The sequence below is a fragment of the Galeopterus variegatus genome, unplaced genomic scaffold (genome assembly GCF_000696425.1).
Source record: "Galeopterus variegatus unplaced genomic scaffold, G_variegatus-3.0.2 Scaffold6528, whole genome shotgun sequence".
Classification (NCBI taxonomy): domain Eukaryota; kingdom Metazoa; phylum Chordata; class Mammalia; order Dermoptera; family Cynocephalidae; genus Galeopterus; species Galeopterus variegatus.
The window spans coordinates 29,742-54,291 of record NW_007732639.1 but is presented as its reverse complement, the minus strand read 5'-3'; the positions used below and the strand labels follow the sequence as shown (position 1 = coordinate 54,291).

At 37.4% G+C, this 24,550-nt stretch overlaps 1 protein-coding gene, 1 long non-coding RNA gene and 1 pseudogene across 3 annotated transcripts; 2 read left to right on the top strand and 1 right to left on the bottom strand.

The window, feature by feature from the left end:
• The first annotated feature begins 10,295 nt into the window (after positions 1–10,295).
• LOC103606372 lies at positions 10,296–19,123 on the top strand. Of its 2 annotated transcripts, none has more exons than XR_551879.1 (3): positions 10,296–10,345; positions 14,897–15,026; positions 18,882–19,123. It is a non-coding gene; the product is annotated as an uncharacterized LOC103606372 (long non-coding RNA). The 2 variants fall into 2 exon arrangements; XR_551878.1 differs by having other exon boundaries at positions 10,309–10,463.
• Positions 15,034–17,610, top strand: FAM200B (family with sequence similarity 200, member B). The gene has a single exon (XM_008590980.1). The coding sequence runs from the start codon at positions 15,594–15,596 to the stop codon at positions 17,568–17,570; it is 1,977 nt and encodes a 658-aa protein (XP_008589202.1). The 5' UTR covers positions 15,034–15,593; the 3' UTR covers positions 17,571–17,610.
• Positions 19,124–19,940: 817 nt separating the features above from the next.
• On the bottom strand, positions 19,941–21,960 carry LOC103606375 (annotated as a pseudogene).
• Between the last annotated feature and the right edge of the window lie 2,590 nt (positions 21,961–24,550).

Sequence of the window (24,550 nt, the reverse complement as noted above, 5' to 3'; positions counted from 1 at the left end):
ACATAATATTTTTGCCCATCCCCCAAAAAGCAGTCAAACATGAATCTAGTCAAGTATCTAGATTTTACTATCAATTTATATGAAATACACATAATAGAACAGGTTGAATGACAGTATGAAGATTAAAAACAGTCAAATCCAGAATAGGGAAAATCCAACCATACTCAATCTCTACAACAAATAAATGTCAAGGAAAAAAAGGGGAGGTAGCCTGTTACATATTAAAACAGAAATGAATATCAATCAAATAACATGTATAGATGTAGTTTAATTCCTAATCAAAGAAACAAGTGGGAAAAACTTTTTTTTGAGAAAATTAGAAAAATCTGAAATTGTTATGGTATCAGAGATATGCTTTAAAATAATCCTGGCTGAGAGTAGAGTGGAGTGCATGGAGTGCGTGTACATGTGTATGGACGTGGGGTGCGAGGGAGGGGCACAAGGGGGAGATAAAAACAAGATTGACCAAATGTTGATAATGGCTGAAGCTAGGTGTTGGTTTCATGACACAATTCTCTATTTTTGTGTATTTCCTAACACTTTCATAATAAATAATAAAAAAAAAAGGTATGACTTGTAATTCTATTAACTTTATGTCACTAATCCTTGTTGAAAAAAATGGAATTCTTTGTGCTAAGGACGAAATCTTAAGAAGACAAATAAAATGATTTTTAAAAGGTAGCCAATAATGGCCCAATATAATTACCTAGCAAGTGATCATTTTATATTTATTTAAAAAAACACTGAAACCTATAAAATTAATACACCCAATCAGCTTCAACAATTTCCAACTTGTGGCCCATCTTTTTTCATGTAAATCCCCCACTGAAGATACTCAAAAAGCCCCAGTCCCATATTAAAAATGGCTTTTTAAACGATCCATTGGTTTGATTTTTATTGTGCTGCATTGAAAAGAACTTTTAGTGTTTAAGGAGAAAAACATACCCAATGCTTAAATACACTTAGCTCTATCCCCACGTGACAGGTTCATGATCAAGCACATAGACTGTTAAATAACTGTATATCACATACCACTTAAAACAAAAAATTTTCAATTACTATAAGATATCCAGATTTATTATTAAAACCATAATAATTAAGACAATATGATGCTGGTCTAGAGGTAAACAAAATAATAAAAGAATTGAGTCCAGAAAGAAAACCACACTGTATGCAGACCTGAGATACAAACGGAGCTGGCAATGCAGATCAGGCTGAGGAAAAAAAACAAAAAAGAGTATTCAGTAAACAATGCTGGGACAACTGGTTATTAATATGGTAAAAAATGAAATTATAAACCTACCTAAAACCAAACATAAAAAAATCAATTCTTGGTAGATTAAGGACTCAAATGTAAAAAGTAAAACATTTAGAAAAAATATGAGAAAATATTTGTTTTTACTCTAGAGGTTGGGAAGAATTTCTTAAGACACAAAAGAGGACAGGCCAATAAAGGAAAAGACAAATAAATCTTACTTCATTAAGATTAACTCCAACCCACTAGTAAGAAAAAAACAAACAGCACAACAGAGAAGTGGACAAAAATATAAGAGATCTTTTTTTTTGATATAGAACCAAGAAACATAAGATATTCAACTCCTAGTTATCAGGAAAATACAATTAAAATGATAATAAGATATCATTAGTTTCCCACCAGACTGGCAAAAGTAAAATATAACATCAGGATGTAAAATAAGAATTCTCATATACTGCTAGAAGGATTGTAAGTTGGTCCAAAGCCTTTAGAAAAATATTGGCATTATTTAATAAATCTGAACATGTGCATAATTCTATAATCTAGCAATTCTCACTTTATTAGTTTGCTAGAGTTGCTATAACAAAACACCATACACTGGGGTGCCTAAATGAGAAAAATTTATTTTCTCACAGTTCTGGAACCTAGAAGTCCAAAATCAAGGTGTCAGCAGGTGTGGATTCTTCTGAGGCCTCTCTCCTTGGTTTGCGGATGGCCTTTCCTCTGTGCTTGTGAATGTTTGCTATCTCTCTGTATGTCCTAATCTCTTGTAGACACCAGTCAGATGGGATTAGCCCCCCATCTCATTTTAAATTAATAGCCTCTTTAAAGACCCTATATCCAAATACAGTCACATTCTGAGGTACTGGAGGTTAGGGCTTCAACATGTGAATTTGCGGGGAGCATAATTCAGCCAATAACACTATCTCTATGCATATTAGCTAGAGAACTTTTGAATGTGTTTGAAAATCTTGACAGCAATTTACTTCATAATAGCAAACAATATCATGGATAATTCAAGTATCTCTATATTTCTTTCTTTTTTGTTTGTTTGTTTTCTTTTGTTTTGTTTTTTTTTTTGAGACTGGCCCCACTGCGCTCAGCCAGTGAGCACTGTGAGCGCACCGGTCATCCCCATATAGGATCCGAACCCACGGCAGGAGCGCTGCTGCGCTCCCAGCGCCGCACTCTCCCGAGTGCGCCACGGGCTCGGCCCGCAAGTACCTCTATATTTCTAAAACAGAACACTATACAGCAGTTTAAAGGAAAGAACTATAGCCACATACATAAATTTGGATTACTCTTAGAAACAGTGTTAAATGGAAAAAAATTAGTTACAAAAGCATGTGATATAATTCCATTGATGTTAAGGTCAAAAAGAGGCAAAGATATAGTGCATATTTTTTTGATACATCTAGATAGCCTTAAAACTATAATAAACTCTAAAGAAAAGCAAGGTAATGAGTAACACATAATTTAGAATAGTGGTTTCCTCTGGGAAGGAGAGAAAATATGCTCATAAAGGGACACAGGAGGCTTAAAAAGCTACCTTAACATTCTATTTCTTAACTTGGATGTTAAGTATATGTGTTTTACTTATTTTACTCATTTTATTATTCTTTTGTGGTATAATAAAAAAAATCTGTTCTGTCTTGGTTTCTGATACAGAGCATTTAAAATCTGTGGCATTTCTTAAGTGATATGAATATCCTTTGTAATTCATAACATGTCCCTTTCAATCACACCTGAGTTCATGTCAATGTGGTGACTCATGGGGCTGTGGCATGGAGAAGGACCCTAGGAAGTTTCCAGATAAAGTCTGGTCACCAGAAAAACCAACTTAGGTGTTTATAGGGTTGGAACTTTCAGCCCATCCCCCAATCTCTGAGAAGGGGAGAGGGACTAGAGACTGAGTTCAAACAAGTGGCCACTGATTAATCAATCATGTCTACTGAATGAAACCTCATATAAAAACTTTGAAACAACCAGGCTCAGGGAGCTTCCAGGTTGTGAACACATTCATTCACTGAGAAGGTGGCAAACCAGAGAGGACATGAAAGCTTTGTACCCCTATATCTTGTCCTATGCATCTCTTTCAGTTGGCTGTTCCCATGTTGTAGCCTTTACAGTAAAACCATAATAGTAAGTATAGCACTTTCTTGAGTTCTGTGAGCCATTCTAGCAAATTATCAAAAGTGAGGGGGGCGTGGGGGCCGGCCCGGTGGCGCACTGCTACAGTGCGCCGCTTGGGAAGTGTGGTGGCGCTCCCACCAAGGGTCCGGATCCCACGTACAGACCGGTTCCCGCTCACTGGCTGAGCGAGGTGTGGGAGCAACACCGAGGGTTGCGATCCCATTGCCGGTCCTGGTCCGGTACGGGCGCGACACTGAGGGTTGCGATCCGTTGCCGGACACCAAAAAAGACAAAAAGGAAAAAAAAAAAAAAAGTGAGGGGGGCATTGTAGGAACCCAGAATCTGGAGTCAGAAGCGCAAATAGCGTGGGGATACCTGAGACTTGTGGCTAGCAGCTGAAGTGGGGAAAGGCTTGTGAGACTGAGCCCCTAACCTGTGGGGTCTGTGCTAAGTCTGGACAGTGTCAACAGTGAATTATAGGACATCCAGCTGGTGTCAGAGGATTGCTGTTGGAACAATATATCTTTAAGTGGGATGTGTGTGTATCGTATCTACTCTTCTTTTATTATATAATATCATTTTTTTTTTTTTTTTGTCTTTTTCCGTGTCCGGCAACGGATCGCAACCCTCAGTGTCACCCCCGTACCGGACCAGGACCGGCAACGGGATCGCAACCCTCGGTGTTGCCCCCGCGCCTCGCTCAGCCAGTGAGTGGGAACCGGTCTGTATGTGGGATCCGAACCCTCGGCGGGAGCGCCTCCGCACTTCCCAAGCGGCGCACTAGCGCAGTGCGCCACCGGGCCGGCCCCTATAATATCAATTTAACAAGAAAAAATTCAACGACTATGAATTTAAAATCAAACAAAAACTATGAAGTTACATACACCTCTAACCAGGGAGCAAGTCATTATCCACAGGTCTTAAGTCTCAAAAGAGCTAGGATTGCCTGTATTCTCGTATTTGGGATTTTATCTTTCAGTCTAATAAGAATGGCTTCATTAACTTAATTTAATTTTAATTTTTACAAAAATTAATTTTATTTCTGTGCATTAGCAATGAACAACTTGAAAATGAAATTAAGGAAACAACTCCATTTATAATAGCATAAAAAGGAATACAATACTAAGTCTTAATACATTTAAAAAGACAAAGATCACAGAAAATATGTTCTCTGACCACAATATCAGAAGGAAATTTAGAAAACTCACAAATGTGTGGAAATGAAACAACACATTCCTAAATAAACAATGGGTAAAAAGAAAAATCACACGGAAATTAGAATACTTTGAGATAAAAATCAAAGTGCAATATATCAAAATTTATAGGATGTGGGGTTCATGCAGTGCTTAGAGGAAAATTGATACATGTAAACACTTAAATTAAAAATAAGAAAAATCTCAAATCAATAATGTAAACTTCTACCTTAAGAAAATAGAAAAAGAACAAACTAAACCAGAAGCAAATATAAGTAAGAAATAACATAGATGACAACAGAAATATATGAACCAGGGAAAGAAAAAATAGAGAAAATCAACAAAACCAAAACTTGATTCTTTAAAAAGACCAACAAAATTTGCAAACCTTTATCTAGACAGACCAAGAAAAAGAGAGAAGGCTGAAATTACTAAAATCAGAAATAAAGCAGGGGCATTATTACATTGACAATATGGGTTTTTTTGTAGGGTTAAGATTTAGTTTCTTTCTCTTTCTCATTTGGATTTTTGTTCTACCAGTGGTTTTTGTTCTTTCTTCTGTATTTGTGGTAGTGATTATCAATTTTTGGATTCCACATGCAGGAATTCCTTGAGAATTTCTTGTAGGGCTGGTCATGTGGTGGTAAACTCCCACAGTTTTTGTTTATCTGGAGAGTACACTATTTTTCCCTTGTTTTGGAAGGATAGCCTTGCTGGGTATAATATTCTCGGCTGGCAATTTTCTTTTAGTATTTTGAATATATCATCCCATTTTCTTCTGGCCTGTAGAGTTTCTGTTGAGAAGTCTGCTGTTAGTCTGATAGGGGCTCCCTTATAAGTGACTTGATGCTTTTCTCTTGCTTCTTTTATGATTCTCTGTCTCTGAGCTTTGCCAGTGTGACTATAAAGTGTCTTGGAGAGGATCTATTTAGGTTGAATCTGTTTGAGGATCTTTGAGCCTCCTGGATCTGAAAGTCCATATCTCTCCCTACACCTGGGAAGTTTTCCATTATTATTTGGTTGAATAGGTTTTCCATGCCCTTTCGTTTTTCCTCCCCTTCTGGAACACCCACAATTAGAATGTTTATGCACTTAAACTTGTCTGCTAGCTCTCTTAGATTTTCTTCATATTTTTTATATTCTTTTTTCCTTTTTTGTCTAACTGGGTTATTTCGAAAAGACTATCTTCAAGATCAGAAATACTTTCTTCTGCTTGTTCTAGTCTGCTGCTTAACCTCTCAGTTGTGTTTTTTATATCACTGAATGAATCTTTCAGTTCCATGAGTTCTGCTACATTCTTTTTTAAGGTGTTAATCTCTTTGTAAAGTTCCTCCTTCATAACCTGGATTTTTTTCCTCATTTCATTATGTTGTCTAACTCAGTCTTCTTGTATCTCAGTGAGTTTCCTTAAGATTGTTGCTTGGAATTCCTATTCAGTCACTTGAAGGGTTTCCTGATCTATAGGGTCTGGTATTTGAGAATTACTGTATTCTTTTGGTGATGTCATATTTTCCTGGGTTTTCATATTTCTAGTATCTCTACGTTGACGTCTGGTCATCTGGTACAGCAGCTGCTTCTTCTAATACTCTGGAGTGGGCTTTGAGGAAAGAGACATCCTCTTCTTTTTCCAGTCTTCACTAGTGATTCTCCTTGTACCAATGCAGTTGAGTGTCTGCGAACCGGATGAGTGGCAACTGTGGCTACTTCTGTGGTGTCCACTGCTTTTGCAGCAGCCATGGCTGTGGCAGTGGCTGTGGTGGGCCACCCACACAGACGTGGTGTTTTTGGTGAGCTCCTTGACTGCTTCTGGGTGAGGGATGCTGCCTTGGATTCCTGCCTTAGGACCCCAGCATGCCCTCTTCCTGCTTGCAGGCTGAGAGGGCTGCCCTCAGCTCCTGCCTCAGGCTCTTGGGCATGTTCTCTTGCCTGCTTCCAGGTGGAGGGGGCTGCCCTTGGGTCCTGCCTAAGGCCCCCAGGCATGCTCTCTTGCCTACTTCCAAGCAGCCATTAATTTTATATACAATAAATTTTATCAATCTGGGCATTTTGTGGCATATTTTCCAGGGACTTATTTAAAATTTGGCATGCCAAAAATTGAACTTCACTGCTATTTGCCTCAGTACTGAAACAAAAACAAATCAAAACTCATTCCCAAGTGGCATTATAATAACAACCATTTGATTTTCCCCAAGTTCAGAATTCAAGGCTTTAATAATTCATAAGGAGGCTACACTTCACACAAAAAAAGAAAAGCAATAATGCTAATTTCACACATAGGTGAAACTGGAAACAAACCCCAATCTCTCTTAACTATCCCCCTGACTCCAGTTCTGGGGAGGAACAGAGAAAGCTAAAGAAAAACTGCTTGACCAGGCAGAATGGACTGAATTTTTAGAAGTAACAATAGTAAGACTAGAGTTGATTCAACAAAGTTCCTTAGGCTACGACTTGATCTGGAGGTCAGAATGTTTGCTCCTTAGGCTAAGACTTGATTTTAAGGTCAGAACGTTTGTTCCTTAAATAAATGCCTTATGGCTTAGGATAACATCTGTAATGCCAATCTCCAGTTGTCTTTGCAGATAACAAACAAATAACAAACCTGTTTTGAAGCACACATTACATGGACCCTAAGGCACCATGGAAAATATCAGTTAAGATGCCAGACCTCACCACTGATCAATCAGATTCGCGCACAACTCCCAGGATCCCCCACTCATGATTTTGCTGTATAAATGCTTGTGCTTCTAAGCTATCAGGGAACCCAGGGTCTTAAAAGTTCCCTTGCCTATCATGGGCTCCTTTAAATGGCATTCAAATAAATACTAATCTTTAATTCTGCAAACTTTAGCATGAGATATTTCTTAGATATGTGGGCAGTGGATGACAGACCCTTCTTGGTAAGATAACATATGTATACTAAATATACATTTTATTTACTCTCAACCCTTGTCAGAAATATTTGCCAAATATAAGAACACAATAATTTGTGGGGAAAATATATATATATATATATATTGTCTTTTGCCTTCCTTCCTACATAGAGCACTCATTTACATACATTTAGCTAAAACTATTTACCCACTCATTTAAATATATTTACCTGAAACTGGTTTCTTATTTTTTAAAAAATTAAAGCTAGTGTAATCTAATAAATCAGTTCTTAATTATAATTTTATTATTTTACCCTACAGAAAAAAATATGTATAAGGTCACTTCAATGTGAGAGATATTTATATATACAAGAGTATTTCAAAAATTCATGGAAAAGTAGTTAAAAGATATGCAAAACTTTCCATGAACTTTTTGAAAACCTCTTGTGTATTTTAAATTCCCAGACATTTTTTCCTCTACAATTATACAAACCCTGCAAGTTTTTAATCCAGAAATTTTTTAAACGATACACACACCCACTGTTAATGCCAATAAAAATTGACAAGTCTGGCCAGTTAGATCAATTGTTTAGAGTACAGTCTTATAACACCAGGGTCACAGGTTCAGATCCCCATACTGGCCAGCTGTCAAAAACAAAAAAAAAAATTTGATAAAATTTCTAGAAGAGCTTCAAGAAGAAAGTAAAATAATTAAATTTACTCAAAATGTCACTGTCTTAATTTTTCTCATTATCTTCCTTTTGTTTGGTGAAATAAAGTAATAAACTGCTGCAAATTCTGTTTCTCAATCTACTGCTGGTACATATATACAGACCATCATGGCTTATTTGAGATTAAGTAACAAATGGCTCTTGAGAAACTGTTTTATTTAATCACCAGAAATATAAAACAAATCCTTCACAGAAACACTGATAAAAGTCTGTCTCCAGCACCATCCTATGACTGTCAAATCTTTATACTCTATTTCTTCGATTGTTGAATTACTTTTGTCATGGAGCAAGCAGCACAGATTTTGATCGCAAAAGATTCTTTTGATTTTTCTAAATAAACCTGAATCCATTCAGAGAAATGTTGCAAAGGTACAATTTAGTAAATGAAAAAACACTGATCCCAATTCAACACTGAATTTTTAAATTAAGCCTTCTTACATCAGACAGCAATTTCTTTTTGATACACCCTTTATCATTCTAACTCATAGTTCCAAACTTTTCAGGATTTTACTTAAAAATTTTCTCATCTATTAGAAAACATCCTGCCAATTATCTTCCTATTGTTACCAAATCCCCTCAAAAAACAAACAAACAAACTCTCATTCTCCGCTGAATCAGGAGTACAGAATGGACCACTCTATGAAGGGCAACTGTCAATATTTATCACATTTACAAATACATTTCTTCTTTGATCCAGCAATTCTGTTTTGAGAATCTGACAGTTACCTCTGCAAATGTAGGAAATGATATATATTCACTGAAGCACTGTTTCTATTATCTAAAGACTAGAAACAATACAAGTGTCTGTCTGTAGAGGAATGACTATAAATTGGAATATATCTACAAAATGGAATATGTAACAGAAAAAAACGAATACTCAAGTTTAATTAAATGCTGATAAGGAGAAATATCCAGAATTAATGTTAAGTGGGGGGAAAAAAGTACACAACATAGCAGAAAATATTCTTATTTGCATGCATATGCATGAAGACTGGAAGGGTAAACAAGAAACTAATTAAAATTGGTTACCTGTAGAAGACTATCAGCAACAGTACTGGATGGGGACTAGGGAAGAAGTGATTCTTTGAGCCATGCAAAATAAATATTTGCTAATCAAAAAAGTTTAAAAAATCCAGTGGGAGAAGCAAAATTTTTTGAAAACCTGTCTGTGTAATCCCACCAATAAAGAAATTAGTGGCTTGAGGAAAAGAAATGCTGAAAATGTCACACAAAGTCTCAAAGTTGAAATTCAAGCTTCTGTACCTAACACTTTCTGTATCTTAAATTAAATCAGAATAAAAGACAATAAATGCACTAACCCGAAAAACACTTGGTTTGTAACAAACATGCACTTATTTTGTTAATGATCAAGAAATGTGTTTTGTTAAAATCATTAAAGGGCATAAACGTATATATACTTTAAACATATTGATTTATTAATTATAGTAATTATTACATACTGTCTATTTAATATTTCATTAAATATATCTAAGGTATACATATGTTTAAATATGTTATAGATGTATTTAAATATTTTTAAAGTGCATAAAAATCAATGAACTGCGAACCTAAAAAGACACACAGGACTACTATGATTATTAAATAAGATACGGTTCTCTAAATAAAAGCAGACAAGGTGAAAATGATACTAACGTCCAAAATTCTCTATAATTCTTGTCTGAAGACTGTCCACATTACTTTGGAGTGTAACAACTGGTGTCCTAGCTGCGCCAAGGGAGGGCGAAGGGCGGCGGCAGAAGCCGAGGCGGGGGGCCGCGGGGCCGGCCGCGCTTACCGTGCCGTAGGTGCGGCCCAGCGCCACCGCGAGCCTCGCCTGGTTCTGGTGCGGCGCGCCAGGCGAACGGCCTCCTTAATGGCGCCGGGACGAACCCTACCCGCGCTCGGATGCAGACGGCCCCAGCGCCGCAAACGGACTTCTCCAGAGTCTCCTCAGACTCCCCCCGAGCAGACCTCTGAGCGCACAGGGCGTGGTTACCGCCAGAGCATTCAAACGACTCCCGCGAGAGAAGCAAATATCGCGAGACTTCCGCGAGCGCGCCGGGAGGTCAAACAGTAGAATCAGACCCTGCCCCCAAATCAGGGTTTTGCGCATGCGCAGAGAGCCGATTCAGCCCTACTCCGTCTGGACGTGGGGTTTCTGAGGTGAGGCCGTTAAGTGATGCTGAGGAGGTAATGGGGAGCGAATTGAATTACAGCCCCACCAGCCAGACGTAAGAGTCGCGGCGCTGGGCCTGGCCGGGTCGTGGCGGCTGGGCTAGAGGTGAGAAGGAAGGAAAGCAGCCTCTGATGGGAGGGGACCGGGGTCCGCTGAAGCGACACATTGCAGGGTTCGTGGCGGGGGGGCACGTTCTGGTTCTGCTCAGGGCACGTATTGAGAGGTATACTGGGAGGATGGGGCAGTAATCGGGATTTGAGGGGAGATATTGCAGCATGGGCTGAGGAGGTGAGGTCGAAGTTCTTTGAAGTCCTAGTTGGGTACCCGGAGGACGGGAGGGAATCGGTCAGGAATTTGCTCGGAGGAAGATTACCCAATCTGATCTACCTGAAGCTGGTACCTGGAATTTCCTACCCTTAAGGCCTGGTGTACTAATGTGTGCGTAATGAAAATAGGAGAAACACAGGGAAGTACAAGAGATGGAAGGTAATTTTAAATTAGTGGTTCCATGACAGATTTGCATTGCCTTCAGGAAGGCACAAATCCTTTTCAAAAAAAGGTAGAAAAAAACTATAATACATTTGTACTCACCACCCAACTGGAGAAATAAATATATAAGTAATTGTCAGCTCTACCCCATTCTATTCTTTTCCTCTTGCTCGGGGTAACCTCTCTCCCAAGTACCTTTATGTTTTAATTTTAATTACATATACAGTGCTGGTTTGCATTATTTTAACTGTCAGTAATGTATAGATCCTTTAGCAGCTAGCTTGTTTACTTAATGTTGTTTTAAAGATTTGTCAGTGTTACGTAACTCTAGTTCATCATAACAGCTGAACAGGTATACTGCTGTAGTGATATATCGCTATGCATTTTCTTGTTATGTATCTCCAGTGTCTGACACATTTTAGGTATTTAAATATTAGTTGAATGGATGAATGCTGTAGCATTTTACCTGAATCATAAAGAATGAATAGGATTTCATATGACTAAGAAAGTGAAAAGAGTATTCCAGGCAAAAGGAATGCTAGTCAGAATGAAAGCAAAGGCCTGAAAGTGCATAAAATAGCTCAAGAAGTTCCATAGTTATAGAGCTGAAAATGTCAAACATCTGGAGATAATGTGATGAAGGAGAAGCCTAGAAAGATAAGATGAGGCTTAGATGTAAAGGATATTATCCTGAGGAGTTTACACGAGCTCATAACCATTAAATGCTTTTGAATCATGAGGAAACTGATCAGAGCTGTATTTTTAGATGATATTCATTGCATCCTAGAGATTATCTTAGGTTGTAAAAGATTAGTGGCAGGATATTAAAGACTACCTTTCAAGCATTGTATCAATAATTATCATTGCATTAAGCAATGTAAGACAACTATGCTCTCATTTAAAATCCTAACATTTTCCTAGTCCATTCTTATTACCATATTTCTAAGCAATTATTTCATTCTGTCAAATATGCAACATTTTTTACTCCTGCCTTCCACCTGGTTGATATTTGGCATCCTGTTTCAGTTAAAAAAGAACTTCCCCATGCTTTCATGACCACATCTACCAGGTCTGTATCCTAATACACTGCCTCTGCTATCACAGTGGTGAATTGTCTGATTTAGGAGGGAGAGCAAGCCCTTTAGAAATACTTTTATAATACAACAGTAACTGAAGCATAACCAGATATAAACTTTCAAGGTGGATTGGGTTGAAATGGTAATAGTAAAAATATGAAAGAAAAGTATGATTAAAAGACAGTTGCTTCTGTCTAAAAGAATAGTGACCTATAAATATAATATAAATAAGATACAGTTTGGGGTTGTTTTAGTGAGTTTCTTATTTTCAGTGGATTTAGGTCTTAAGCTTTATGTACTAAATCTATAGTTTGCATATACATTTTTATAGGACCATTGTTTCTACTACTTCTTAACATTAAAAGCAGTTTATTTTGAGATAGGATATCTTTGATGATCCTGTTTCAAAGAATGTTTTACTAGACTCTGTCTTATATTGTCCAAACATAGTTTGGTAACTTGTTTCACTGACGATGATAAAAATAGAATGTGTGGTGTACAGTTTACTACAGGTGTCATTCATTTTATCATTTGTTCTTTCAAATACAGTTGTTGAGTGCCCACCATATAACAAGCATTCTAGGAACAGGTAGATAAAAAAGATTTAATAGTGGAAAATCACTAACCTAAAATCATATCAGCTGACCATCTTAATGCACCTTGGTATACAAGAGACTTTCTATTCTAAGTATTTGGTCACCTTAATTGGAATTGTCTCCTAAGTAAAGCTAACTTGATGCACAGCCTAATAAAGAGCTTTATTACTCTGAAATGTGGCCATACAAAGTAAAAATTAATAAAATAAAATACACACATAAAACCAACAACAACAAAAAAAAACAAAATGAAATGTGATCTTATATCCACAACAGGCAACCTCAGTGCACAAATCTTAGGCATCAGTGTATACGTAAGTCCTTGAGGTTTTGACCAGAAGAGACTTGTCCCAGCAGAACCCATCTGGGTTACAGAATCACACTGGTATACTTGCTCATGTTCTGGAATGTATATGCTCTGATTTACATTGAGTTCTAATGGAGCATGTCTCTGTTTAAATTAAAGTTCCAGAATTTATGGTTAGGCCAGAAGCTCAGGTTTGAACCTATCCCCAAAAACTCCTCTGGCTTCCTATGAAGGCTCCGTTAAAAGACAAACAGAGAAAGAGGAGGGTTAACAAAAGACTTTGTAGCATGTTTTATTTAGCACCATTTTTCTTTAGCTATATAAGGTAAATATCTGTAAAATATCTGGGGAGAAGTGGCAGAAGGACAAAATTGTAGTTTGAGAGTTGGGGGAGGGGAGGGGATGAGACATTAAAAACAGGTGAACATCAGTATTGGAACTTTTAACTATGGTAGGAAGAGAGTAAATGTTCTTTTTCATGTTTTTAGATCAGCTGTATACCTGATTCAGACTGCCTAAGGCTACTGTGAATTGCTTCAAACTTCTTATTCATTAAAAGGAGTTCTAGATGCAATTGCTTTTCCAGCAGTATAGTTCTTATCTCATATTTGGATGACATGCACCATGCTCTGACATCCAAGAGGCATCTGCCATAAACTCCTTAGTCCTACTGATGTCCTTGTAAAACTTCCAAAGAAGAGCTTTGTCTCTTTCGGACCAAGGTTAAATATTTGAAACGTGTCACCTTTCAAAGAAACATTTAACCAAGATTAAGTCAAAGGCATCTACTAGGTTCTGAATTCTCTCTCAGATGCACACCTTTTAAAGTACAACCAGGTACCATATACAGTAGATCTCTAGCTACTTAACCGTAGTTAAAGGATTTAACATTATGACTTTCTAGAAGAATTCATGGTTTGCAAAATTTGTTTTAAAAAATAACAAAGCTTAAGGGGAAAAGAGGGCTAGGGCCAAACTATACAACTTTGTAACCAGAGCAATAACACAAAATAATGATGTTTACAAATTTACCCAGGATTTGTTTCAATCAGATATGGTAAGATTTGCAGACATGAGAATGGCTGTCATGAAGGAAGAAGTTTTTATATTCACAAATTCCTAGAAACAGGAGGTACCACATCCTATACCATGCAGGGGTGCCACACTGGGAAGTACCAGGCTCAGTTAGTATGCAGTGGAAGCATAACAAAAACTGCATGAAAGCCTTTATTTGGTTTTCTTAGAAAGGAACGGGCAAAGCGGGGTAAGCAGGCTTAAGCAGGTTTAGTTTGAAAATTTCAGCTGGCTTGGGCATGAGATCTATCCCTAGTGGCCTGATACCTGGCCCTGGGATGATTAGGGCAGAGGAATATTGGCCAGGAATGTAAAAACCCAAAGAGGAGGAGGGTTCTCGGTTGGTTAGTTTACACAGGAATTAGCTGACCATTGGAAGGGCAGTACCTCCTTAGTTGGTGAGGCCTCACCCAGATGCCAGAGCAGAAAATAAGAAAATATAATTAATACAAACAGTCCTAACAAAAGTTTTAACATAGTTAAAACATGTTGAATTCCTAATAAATAAACACTACAGTAAATATAAGACTTTACACCCTCCCCCCACCAAAGTGAGATAACTTGATGGAAAGGCGGGTAAGGAAGGATTGAAGCTGCTGTGTTGTGGTGATAAGACCCGAATACACTAAGATCAAAGAGAGAAATGCAGTAAGTACTTTCAAGACAGGTATGGCCAAGCTAAGAGAAAGTATATATGGTAAATGAGCTCATCCATGGTTTGCCATGTTCAGCTTTGTTAATGTACTTTGCAACTCCCAATGCACACTTCAGGGTTTTACTGACATCATTTTTTTATTTACTGTTCTTGACTGAGGTAATTTACCTTACAGAAATAGACCTAAGCCCATATAAGACAGTGATGAGAAGAGCTATAGGCTTTTTGCTTCACCACCCCATGATCTTGGATATCATAAAGTTTCCCCTTTCCCCACAGCTGGCAGTAATATTACTCTGTATTGTGATGTTTTAATGTCATGTCTCTGGTCTTATTCCCAGGTAAAGGATGCATTCCAAGAAAGTTCCGTAAAAATATATCATCAGCTCCAACCATTGGGTGCTCAGCAGATCAGACCATAACTGGCACTTTTAAAATCTGTTGCCATCAAAAAGTATCAAGAATGAAAATGTAAGATATGTTCCTATCAGTTGAAGAAGTTAAAGTACAAGCCAACAATCTATCAGATCAGCTAGTTTCTTTCATCAGCAAGCAAACATACTTAAGCCACCAGCACAGCAAAGGGCTCAAAATGTCTCTATATCTGTTTTTCACACTATGTGTGTGACCCATTAGTGAGTCATGTAATCAATTCTGTGAGTCACAATGAACATTTTTTAAAAATGAAATAAAATATATTAGAGTGCTTGCATGGATCCTTTGCCTGAATTATGCACATTTTAGGGAATACTGAGGTCAGTTTCAATAAGTGAGAAGGGTATTTGATGGAGGGGATATGATGAATAGAATATATGTTGGCCAGGAAAAGGTTTTCAGTCATTTACACACTGGTGTCTTGTTTAGTTTTCATAATAGCAAGATTAATGTTGTGCAGTCTAGTTTTATGTTATCATGACTTGCAACTAGATGTGAAGCCTGAGATATTCAATTGAGATTCAGCTGCAAACTTTGCATTTTTTGGAAAGATTAGGCTATATATAAATTTTTTTAATCAAAGTGGAATAAATTGCTGTTGAGATGGATCATTTCTTTATTAAAAGAAAGAGGAATAATGAAATGAAATATACAGAAGCTTGTTCAAATTCAGCTGTTGGATCTGAAAGTGTGAATAATAACAATATTGAGAAAAATATTGACTCTAATCTGCAAATTTCAACTTCATTCGAGCCACATTTCAAAAAGAAAAAAATAAGTGCAAGACGTTATAATGAAGATTATTTAAAATACGGTTTTATCAAATGTGAAAAACCCTTTGAAAATGACAGACCTCAGTGTGTTATTTGTAATAATATTCTTGCTAATGAAAGCTTAAAACCTTCAAAATTAAAAAGGCACTTAGAAACTCAGCATGCTGAACTTATTGATAAGCCTCTTGAATATTTTCAGAGAAAGAAAAAAGACATAGGATTATCAACACAATTTCTTAGTTGTTCTGCTACTGTTAGTGAGAAAGCCTTATTATCATCGTATTTAGTTGCATATCGTGTGGCAAAAGAGAAGATGGCTCACACAGCTGCTGAAAAAATTATTCTTCCAGCATGTTTGGATATGGTGCGTACAATTTTTGATGACAAATCAGCTGATAAATTAAAAACTATACCCAGTGATAAAACAATCTCTCTTCGAATTTGTACTATTGCAGAACATTTAGAAACAATGCTCATTACTCGGTTACAGTCTGGTATAGATTTTGCAATCCAGCTTGATGAAAACACGAATTTTGAAAGCTGCGTAACACTTATGGTTTATGTCAGATATGCATGGCAAGATGATTTTTTGGAGGATTTGTTGTGTTTTTTAAATTTAACCTCACACCTAAGTGGATTAGATATTTTTACAGAATTAGAAAAGCTCATTATTGGTCAATATAAATTAAACTGGAAAAACTGTAAAGGAATTACAAGTGATGGAACAGCAAGCATAACTGGAAAACATGGCAGAGTAATTAAAAAATTGCTAGAAGTTACTAATAATGGTGTTGTGTGGAATCATTGTTTTATACATCGTGAAGCTTTAGCAACCAGAGAAATTCCACAGAATCTCATGGAAGTATTGAAAAATGCAGTGAAAGTTGTTAATTTTATTAAAGGAAGTTCACTGAATAGCCGACTTTTTGAAACATTTTGTTCAGAGATTGGGACTAATCATACCCACTTACTTTATCAAACCAAAGTTCGTTGGTTGTCTCAAGGGAAAATATTAAGCAGGGTGTATGAACTCAGGAATGAGATTCACATTTTTCTCATTGAAAAAAAATCTCATTTGGCAAATATTTTGGAAGATGATATTTGGGTAACGAAATTGGCATATTTAACTGATATTTTTGGCATTCTTAATGAACTGAGTTTAAAATTACAAGGGAAAAACAGTGATATATTCCAATATGCCGAACGTATTCAAGGATTCCGAAAGACGTTGCTGTTATGGCAAGCAAGGCTTAAAAGTAATCGTCCTAGCTACTACATGTTTCCAAGATTTTTGCAACATATTGAAGAGAATATTATTAATGAAAGCATTTTGAAAGAAATAAAATTAGAGATATTGTTACATCTCACTTCTCTATCTCAAACTTTTAACCATTTCTTTCCGGAAGAGAAATTTGAAACATTAAGGGAAAACAGTTGGGTAAAAGATCCCTTTGCTTTTCAAAACCCTGAATCAATAAATGATTTAAACTTGGTGCCTGAAGAAGAGAATGAATTATTGCAGCTTAGTTCTTCATATATATTGAAGAATGATTATGAGACCTTAAGTTTATCAGCATTTTGGATTAAGATAAAGGAAGACTTTCCTTTGCTAAGTAGAAAGAGTGTCCTGCTGTTACTACCATTCACAACGACTAGTTTGTGTGAACAAGGGTTTTCAGTCCTAACCCAGTTAAAAACAAAGAAAAGAAATGGGTTGGACGGTGCAGCAGATATGCGGGTAGCATTGTCTTCCTGTGTTCCAGACTGGAATGAACTTATGAACAGGCAAGCACACCCATCACATTAAATAAAATCTTACCTAGTTTTTATTTTTGTATTTCTTATATTGTAACATTTTGCTATGTTATATTTAAATGTTAATATAACATTGTATGTGATGCCTTTGTTGTGTTTTAATTTTGTTATATTTAAGTATTAATAAGATCATGTGATTTATTTTTATTGAACAAATATTTAATGAACTGTCAGAGGCCAGGAACTACTCTAGAGACATTAGGAATACAAAAGTGAACAAAACAAAGATTATTCCCTAGTGGAGCTTATATCCTGACCAGGAGAGAGAGACAATAAACATAATAAATGAGCTTTATAATATTTAGAAGATAATAAGGGCTATATGTCAGGGAAGTATTAAGGGACCAAATTATGACCATTATAGGATCTCTGGCTTTTTGTCAGTAAAACAGAGCAATTGAAGGGTTTAAGTAGAGGAGAGACATGATCTAAATTAGGTTCTAAAAGACTCACACTGGCTACTATTTTAAATTCTTAAAACAAATGTTACTTCCCTAAAGAGGTTTTTTCCTTACCACTTTAGAGTAATTTCTCCATTATTTTTACTTTTATTTCTTTGTTTTCTTTGTAGTGTACAATTTGTAATTATTTATTTGATTACTGTCTCTGGCATTCTGCCACCCTGGAATGAATGCTCTGTAGGAGCAGAGATCATGTCCATTTGCGTGATACATAGTAAGTGGGTACTCTATATATTTGATAAAGGACAAATGAATCAATGATATCTAACATTGGTAGTTTGCAGTCATATTCCCAGGAATAGTTATTAAATGTGTGGCAAATTTCTTTGCCTTTTTTACTTCTTAAAATCTCATTTTGTCAGATGACTTCTACAAACATCCAAAAATGGCATTTATTGATTTTGCTTCCTCACGTTGCTGATGATTAAGTAACTTATATTGTGTAATATATCTTCCTCAGACTAATTTCAACTTGTGCCTCTCTTTGCATACTCCCTGTCCCCACAGGTGATGTTTTTGGCATGATCTTTCTCTTTAAAAGTCATATGAGGTAGCAATTCCTTTCCATCTGCTACCACGCCTAGCCTTAATGTAATATTTGATATTTTGGATTTTCTATTTTATTGAAGTTAATATAATTTTTTTCCTCTTTGATACTTGGAATAAACTGTTGGAAAATAATTCTGTGTGAATAGTTCACATTTCTGCACAGTCTGGATCCTCAGAATGAAGATATTTGCATCCAAGTTAATGTATTCCCAGGATAGTGAAGCTAGAGACATCTCTTTCCCTATAGACATCCCAGGGAAGTAAAGAAAACACCTTCTCTTTTCCCTCCCCAGAGACTTGCTTACTTTCCAAGAATAATATCTGTCTGGAGGGGAAGATGAGCAGAAATGCCTGCAGCCTCATAAAAGGATAGAGTCTCTTAAAATTTGGGGCTCTTTTGTGGTGCAACCCACTGCATGCAGAGGTAACACCTGGCCCTTATATCACACTGTGGGAATTGGAGCATGGGAAGCTGACATACGATGCTGCTCTGGCTGCTGTTTTTGCTGTAATAAATTGTGTCTATGAACCTGAAGCTTTGTGTTTTTCTGTAAATATACATATGTCGTTTCTGCGAAATCTGTTATCATGTAAGGTAACATATTCATAGGTTTCAGGGATAGCATGTAGACATCTTAGGTGTGGGGAGTGGGCATTATTTAGCCTACCATAGTCCACGCTCTGGCCTCTAAAGATATCCATCTCACAGGAGAAATACTTTGACCCATCCCAAGGTCCCCAAAAGTTTCAACCCATTACAGCGTTAAATCCAAAATATCATCGTTAAGTCTCCTCAGCTCAAAAGTCCCAAATCTGTTATCTAAATCCTCTAAGTTATGTATGGATGCAGCTCTAGGTATAATCCATTCTGGTTCAATATTCTCCATCTTTGGACCTATGAAACTAGAGAGCAAGTTCTGTACTCCCAAACTGGTGGCACAGGCATAGGGTAAAAGTCATAAACATTCCTATTCAAAAAGGGAGAAAATAGGAAGATTAGAGGTGAAGTAATAGGGACAAAACTGCTGTCTACCCTAAGTGAATTGTGCAAGATATGCATGTATTGAAACAACACACTGTACCCCACAAAAACAAAAGTGAATTAAAAACAAAAAATCCAAAAGGGAGAAAAAAGGTAAAAAGGAGTAATCAGCTGATCACTTTCAAAGTCCAGCTAGGTAAACTCCTTTAGGTTTCAAATCCTGGGAATAATTTGCATAGCTACTGCCGCTGCCCTCTGTACCTGTGGTTTCACTTTCAGAGCCATCCTTCCTTTTTCCCCCCTTCTCAAATACATTTTTAAAATGACTCTTAGAATCACAGATACACACAAAACAAAGTAAAGCCTTATCTCATGAAGGGTTTTCCTTTGATTCCTTTAGCTGCTTTGCATAAAACTCAAGTGTTTAGGGGACTCAGTGAAAGGGACAGACTCCAACATTCTTCAGCAAAAATGCATAACACTTTAGAAACAGGTCATTCAATTTTACATTCTTTGCAGTCAAATGCTCATATAGTACTTAAGCAGACAGGACATCTTGGTCCACGACATAGCTTTTCATGATGGAAGTGTATGTTTCATCCTTTCCAATTAATTCAGGAATCAATTCTAACAAAGATTTCAGAGTTGTTGTCTGTCCTGAAGGGAAGGTTTCAGAGAACTCCCAACACAGAATACCAACAAAATTGGGGTTTGTTCAGCAATTCTACCACATCTCTGCAGGACAGCTCTGGCATCATCCACCTTGCCTGCATCCATAAGCTGAAGGAAAAGATCAGTGACAGGTTTGCAAACTACAAACCGATTGGCCAGTTTCTCTGCAATGATGCTTATTTTCTCAACTGCTGATTCCAACTTCTCCTCTATTACTTTTCTGAATATGTATACCAAGCCAAAGTATTAGGGTTCCACAGTTTGATTCCCGAAAGTAAGCATATTTTCAATGTTTTCTATGGCAACAACTATGTTATTGTTTTTTATTTGTGCCAGAGCAATGCTATTGATGAAAGCCATATTTCAAAGTTCAATGGAGTTTTCGAGTCCATTTATCATCTTCTGAATAGCTTCTATGCTTTGTAGATCACCCTTCAAGGCAAATGCCTGGATAAGGCACGTCACTGCTACCCTAGAAAGGGTCTGCTCCAGATCTAAGGCTGTTTTAGCATTGTTAGAGCCTCTTTCAAATAATCCTGCCTAACTTGCATTATGATGAGGAGGCTCTTGGCACCATGTTCAGTGTGAAGCCCTTGATGTGGGTCACAGCGAAATCTTTCACTTGCACTGCTGTGTAAGACATTCCTTTGACAATAGTAATTTTATAAGACTGCTATAAGCTTCACTGCTAAACACAACGTTTTGCTGTTGTGCTTTCAGGAAAATATTAAACACACCTTTGTTTTTCTTCCATTGGCAGGCATTCAGCACATCTTTCCGGAACTTAGTTTCTACAGTTGAGGGTGATGGAGAATTCAGGGAATATTTTTCATCTTCATACCACAACTCAGGTACATCAAATGGAACTTCCTGATTACTGTTTCTAAGGATTTCCACTAATAATCTTAATGCCTTCTCACGAGGAATAACATTTTCTTCTTGCATTTTATTCTAGATAGCATCAGCTCTTTGGCAGTCACCATTTATTTTCTACAGTTTTAGCAGACTATACTACGTCTGGTCTCTATCACATTCAAATCGCTTCTGTGTCAGCTCCACTAATTTTCCTAGGGTTTTCACCTGGTCACTTGTAATACTATCACAAAACCACTGAAGTCTAATAGGTCAAGCTCCAATGTCTGAAGTCTCAATGATCTTCTTGGTCTTAGTAATTTCCTGTTTGTAGGAAGGCAAAGGAGATCGATCGTAGAGCACTATCATTTCACCTTGTTCTTGTCTGACAAAGTCTGGTGCTTTCTGAATTAAGATCTGTCTAGTCTTCCTCTATCAGTTTACATAGACATCATGAATATTTGGTAATATTTTATACTTTTCATAGCAGCCAATGGTGACTTCAAGAGCAACAGATGAGTCATCTTTTTCCAGGTATATAGTGACCAATGGGGAACTTATGTTAGTGAATGGTTTTGCTAACCCTAGAGTCACAAGGGCTTCATGCAACTGTTTACTGTTTCAATTTCACCTCTTAAAGCTGTGCCATTTAGGATGTGCAAAAAGGACAAGACTGTTGCATTTTTTATAAGAACATCCTTCTCTTTCATCTACTTTAGAATGTCAATAGCACGTTGGAGCTTGCCATGCTTTCCCGATACTTTTACGTGGCCTACATACTTGTTGGTGTCAAGGACAGCAGATGAATCTAAACTGTCAAATTCTTGTTTGTTCTACAATGCATCTTCTACATTATCATGTAGACAACAGATTTATTCAAGCTATGCAAGGCATTTTCTACATTATCATGTTGACACCTTCAATATCTCCTACATTACAATAAGCAGCAATTAACCTCTGGTACGTTACATAGTTTGGCTGAATGTTTGGCAGGAAATCAGTAGGTGAGAATTTATGTTTATTTTGAAGATAGGCTTTTAAGTAATGCATTGTAGTGACACATCATACACAGTACCCAATTTCTGAAGTTCGTCTCACATGCTATGAGCAAATTTTGTTCTCTTTTCAAGCTTTAGTTCAACCAAGAGAGATCCACAGCTGCACAGTAGAAGCAAGGCTTGATTACCACCTGGGCTACCTGAGGGGTGTGTGCTATCAAAGACTTTTTCTAGAAGTGTCTTTGTAGAATGCAGCCAGTTCTTCAGACAAAATTATCTAATCTCATTAGAGCCCAATCAAATTGATTGGCATTCCTTCTAGGAGAAGAAGCAGATTCCTCTTGAAGATCATTCTTTTTTTCAGCAGCAATGGCATATAACCTGGCTTGGCTCAGTAGCCCTCCGGTGCAAGCAGCAGGCAGATATGGGGTGGCACAGGTGGAGCCATCGTTTCTTATGAAGAATAGCACACGTCTGCTACTGAGTGGTTTTATCGTCCTGTTTCCTGCCTATAGAATTTTGGGAGCCCAACAGCCTTCTTTCATTTCGTCCTCTCACTGTCCCTTTTAGTCCAACTCGACAATGCTTCTATTGGTATAACATTTTTCAAAAACTTTGTGGGTCACAAGGATTCACTCCATTAGAAGAGAGACTGAAGAAGACACAACAATCACAATTCCTTGAACTTGTTAAGACAAGTGAACAGATATGATGTTGATGGGTGGGAGGGGGAGAGGGAAGGGAGAGAGAGGAATTGATAAAAGGACAAGAAAATCAACTACTTTGTATATTGATAAAATAAAATAAAATAAAATAAAGAGAGACTGCTCCACAGATCTTTCCTAAATAATTGCATCTATATTTGGCTTCTGCTGAGAAGGTCAAGGGGATCCATGAGTCATACGCCTCTTCAAAGAGCCTTCTGTGTGACTGAGTAATCTTTGTACTTCCCAAGCACTAGTAAAATGCTATACACACTTAAAATGGTTACAATGATGTTTATATTAAGTATATTTTACCTCAATTTAAAATAGTTTTAAAAGTTGTTTTTTCTTTAAAAAAAAAAAGAAGGATGTCCTGCCACATCATTGACATGAGATCTAGGAAATAGGGCATCCAACTCAGGAGACATGGAAGGGGGGTAGCAGGATGACAAATAGACAGTAAACTGAGAGAACAACAGCTCAGATTGGGACAGGAAGTTGGACAGCTCTAGAAAGAATGTTTCCAAGAGACAGAGACGGAGAGAAATCACACACACCACCCGAAATATTGACTGATGCTTTTGAATGCATTGAGAGATTTACATGTCTTACAGAGAGTTGGACCATAATGATAACTGTACATAGAATACCAAGACAACAAAGAAATTAAGTGTGTGTTGGGGGGCAATTGTTACCTCTAGGGTAAACAGATTTCCAACAAAGGAAACATAATCATAGAATGCCATGAATAATATTCACAAGGTCATAATAATGCCAATGCTGATAATTGATTTAAATCTGTGATATAACTACATTGGGAGGATAAAGGGTACAGAAGGATGCCTGGGGGCGGGGGTGGGGGGGAGGGTGATAAAGCCAAAATCTTCTTTTCCATACTAGGAAGTCAAAGAATAATACCCAAAACAGAAACATTAAGAAACAGCATGCAGGTGAGTTGTTTATAAACATGGAAGTAAATACCAGGGGGCAAAAAAAAAAAAAAAACTGTTGAAAATGCTTATCTCTGGAAAGTGGAGTTGACTGAAGGAAGGGCTGGACAGGAGAATGTAGATTTTGGATAGGAAAAAAAAGAGATTCAAGTAAAATGTTATAGAAACCTACCCTCCCTGCCTGCCCCAACATTCATCAGTCGCTTGCCAGGCTCTCAGAGTCCGCAGCTATCCTTATCATAAGAACTGTGGACTTGGCGCTCCCGTGGAATTCTGTTAATCTCGGCTCTCTCAGTTGATCACCTCCTAGGAAGGAAGACTGTGACCTCTGACCGTTACTTCGTTTCCCTGAGTTTAATTATCTGTTAAAATGGGGATAATTATAAACCTAGCTAGGAGAGTGTTGTGAAAAGTAAGAGAATATCACGCCTGTAGGGTGCTTGGCACATAACAACAACTCAATCAATACCAGGTTTTGTGCTTCTTGGGTAGTGGAATGAGGGCGTCTGCCAAAGTTGTCAGCGTTTGGAGCCAGAAAATTCTTCCCTGGTGACTCAACTCTCAATACCCATTTTCCAACCTCACTTCTTTGGGGCTCCCTCCTCGAGGACTACGGCCAAGATTAGCCACGAGCAAAATAGTTTCTTTCTCTGGTGATGTCCCAAGCTCAGTCTCAGAACTGAAGAAGAAAGGAGGACAGAATGACAGCGCGGGTGGTGGCGTTAGGGCGAGAGTCCTGCCCCGCTTCGGCTCGAGGGGGCAGCCTTGGCAGGAGGAGGGGAAGCGCGCGGAGCAGGCACGACG

Excerpts from the sequence above, each read along its gene's own strand:
- FAM200B (XM_008590980.1), top strand. The coding sequence starts at position 15,594 with ATGGATCATTTCTTTATTAAAAGAAAGAGGAATAATGAAATGAAATAT.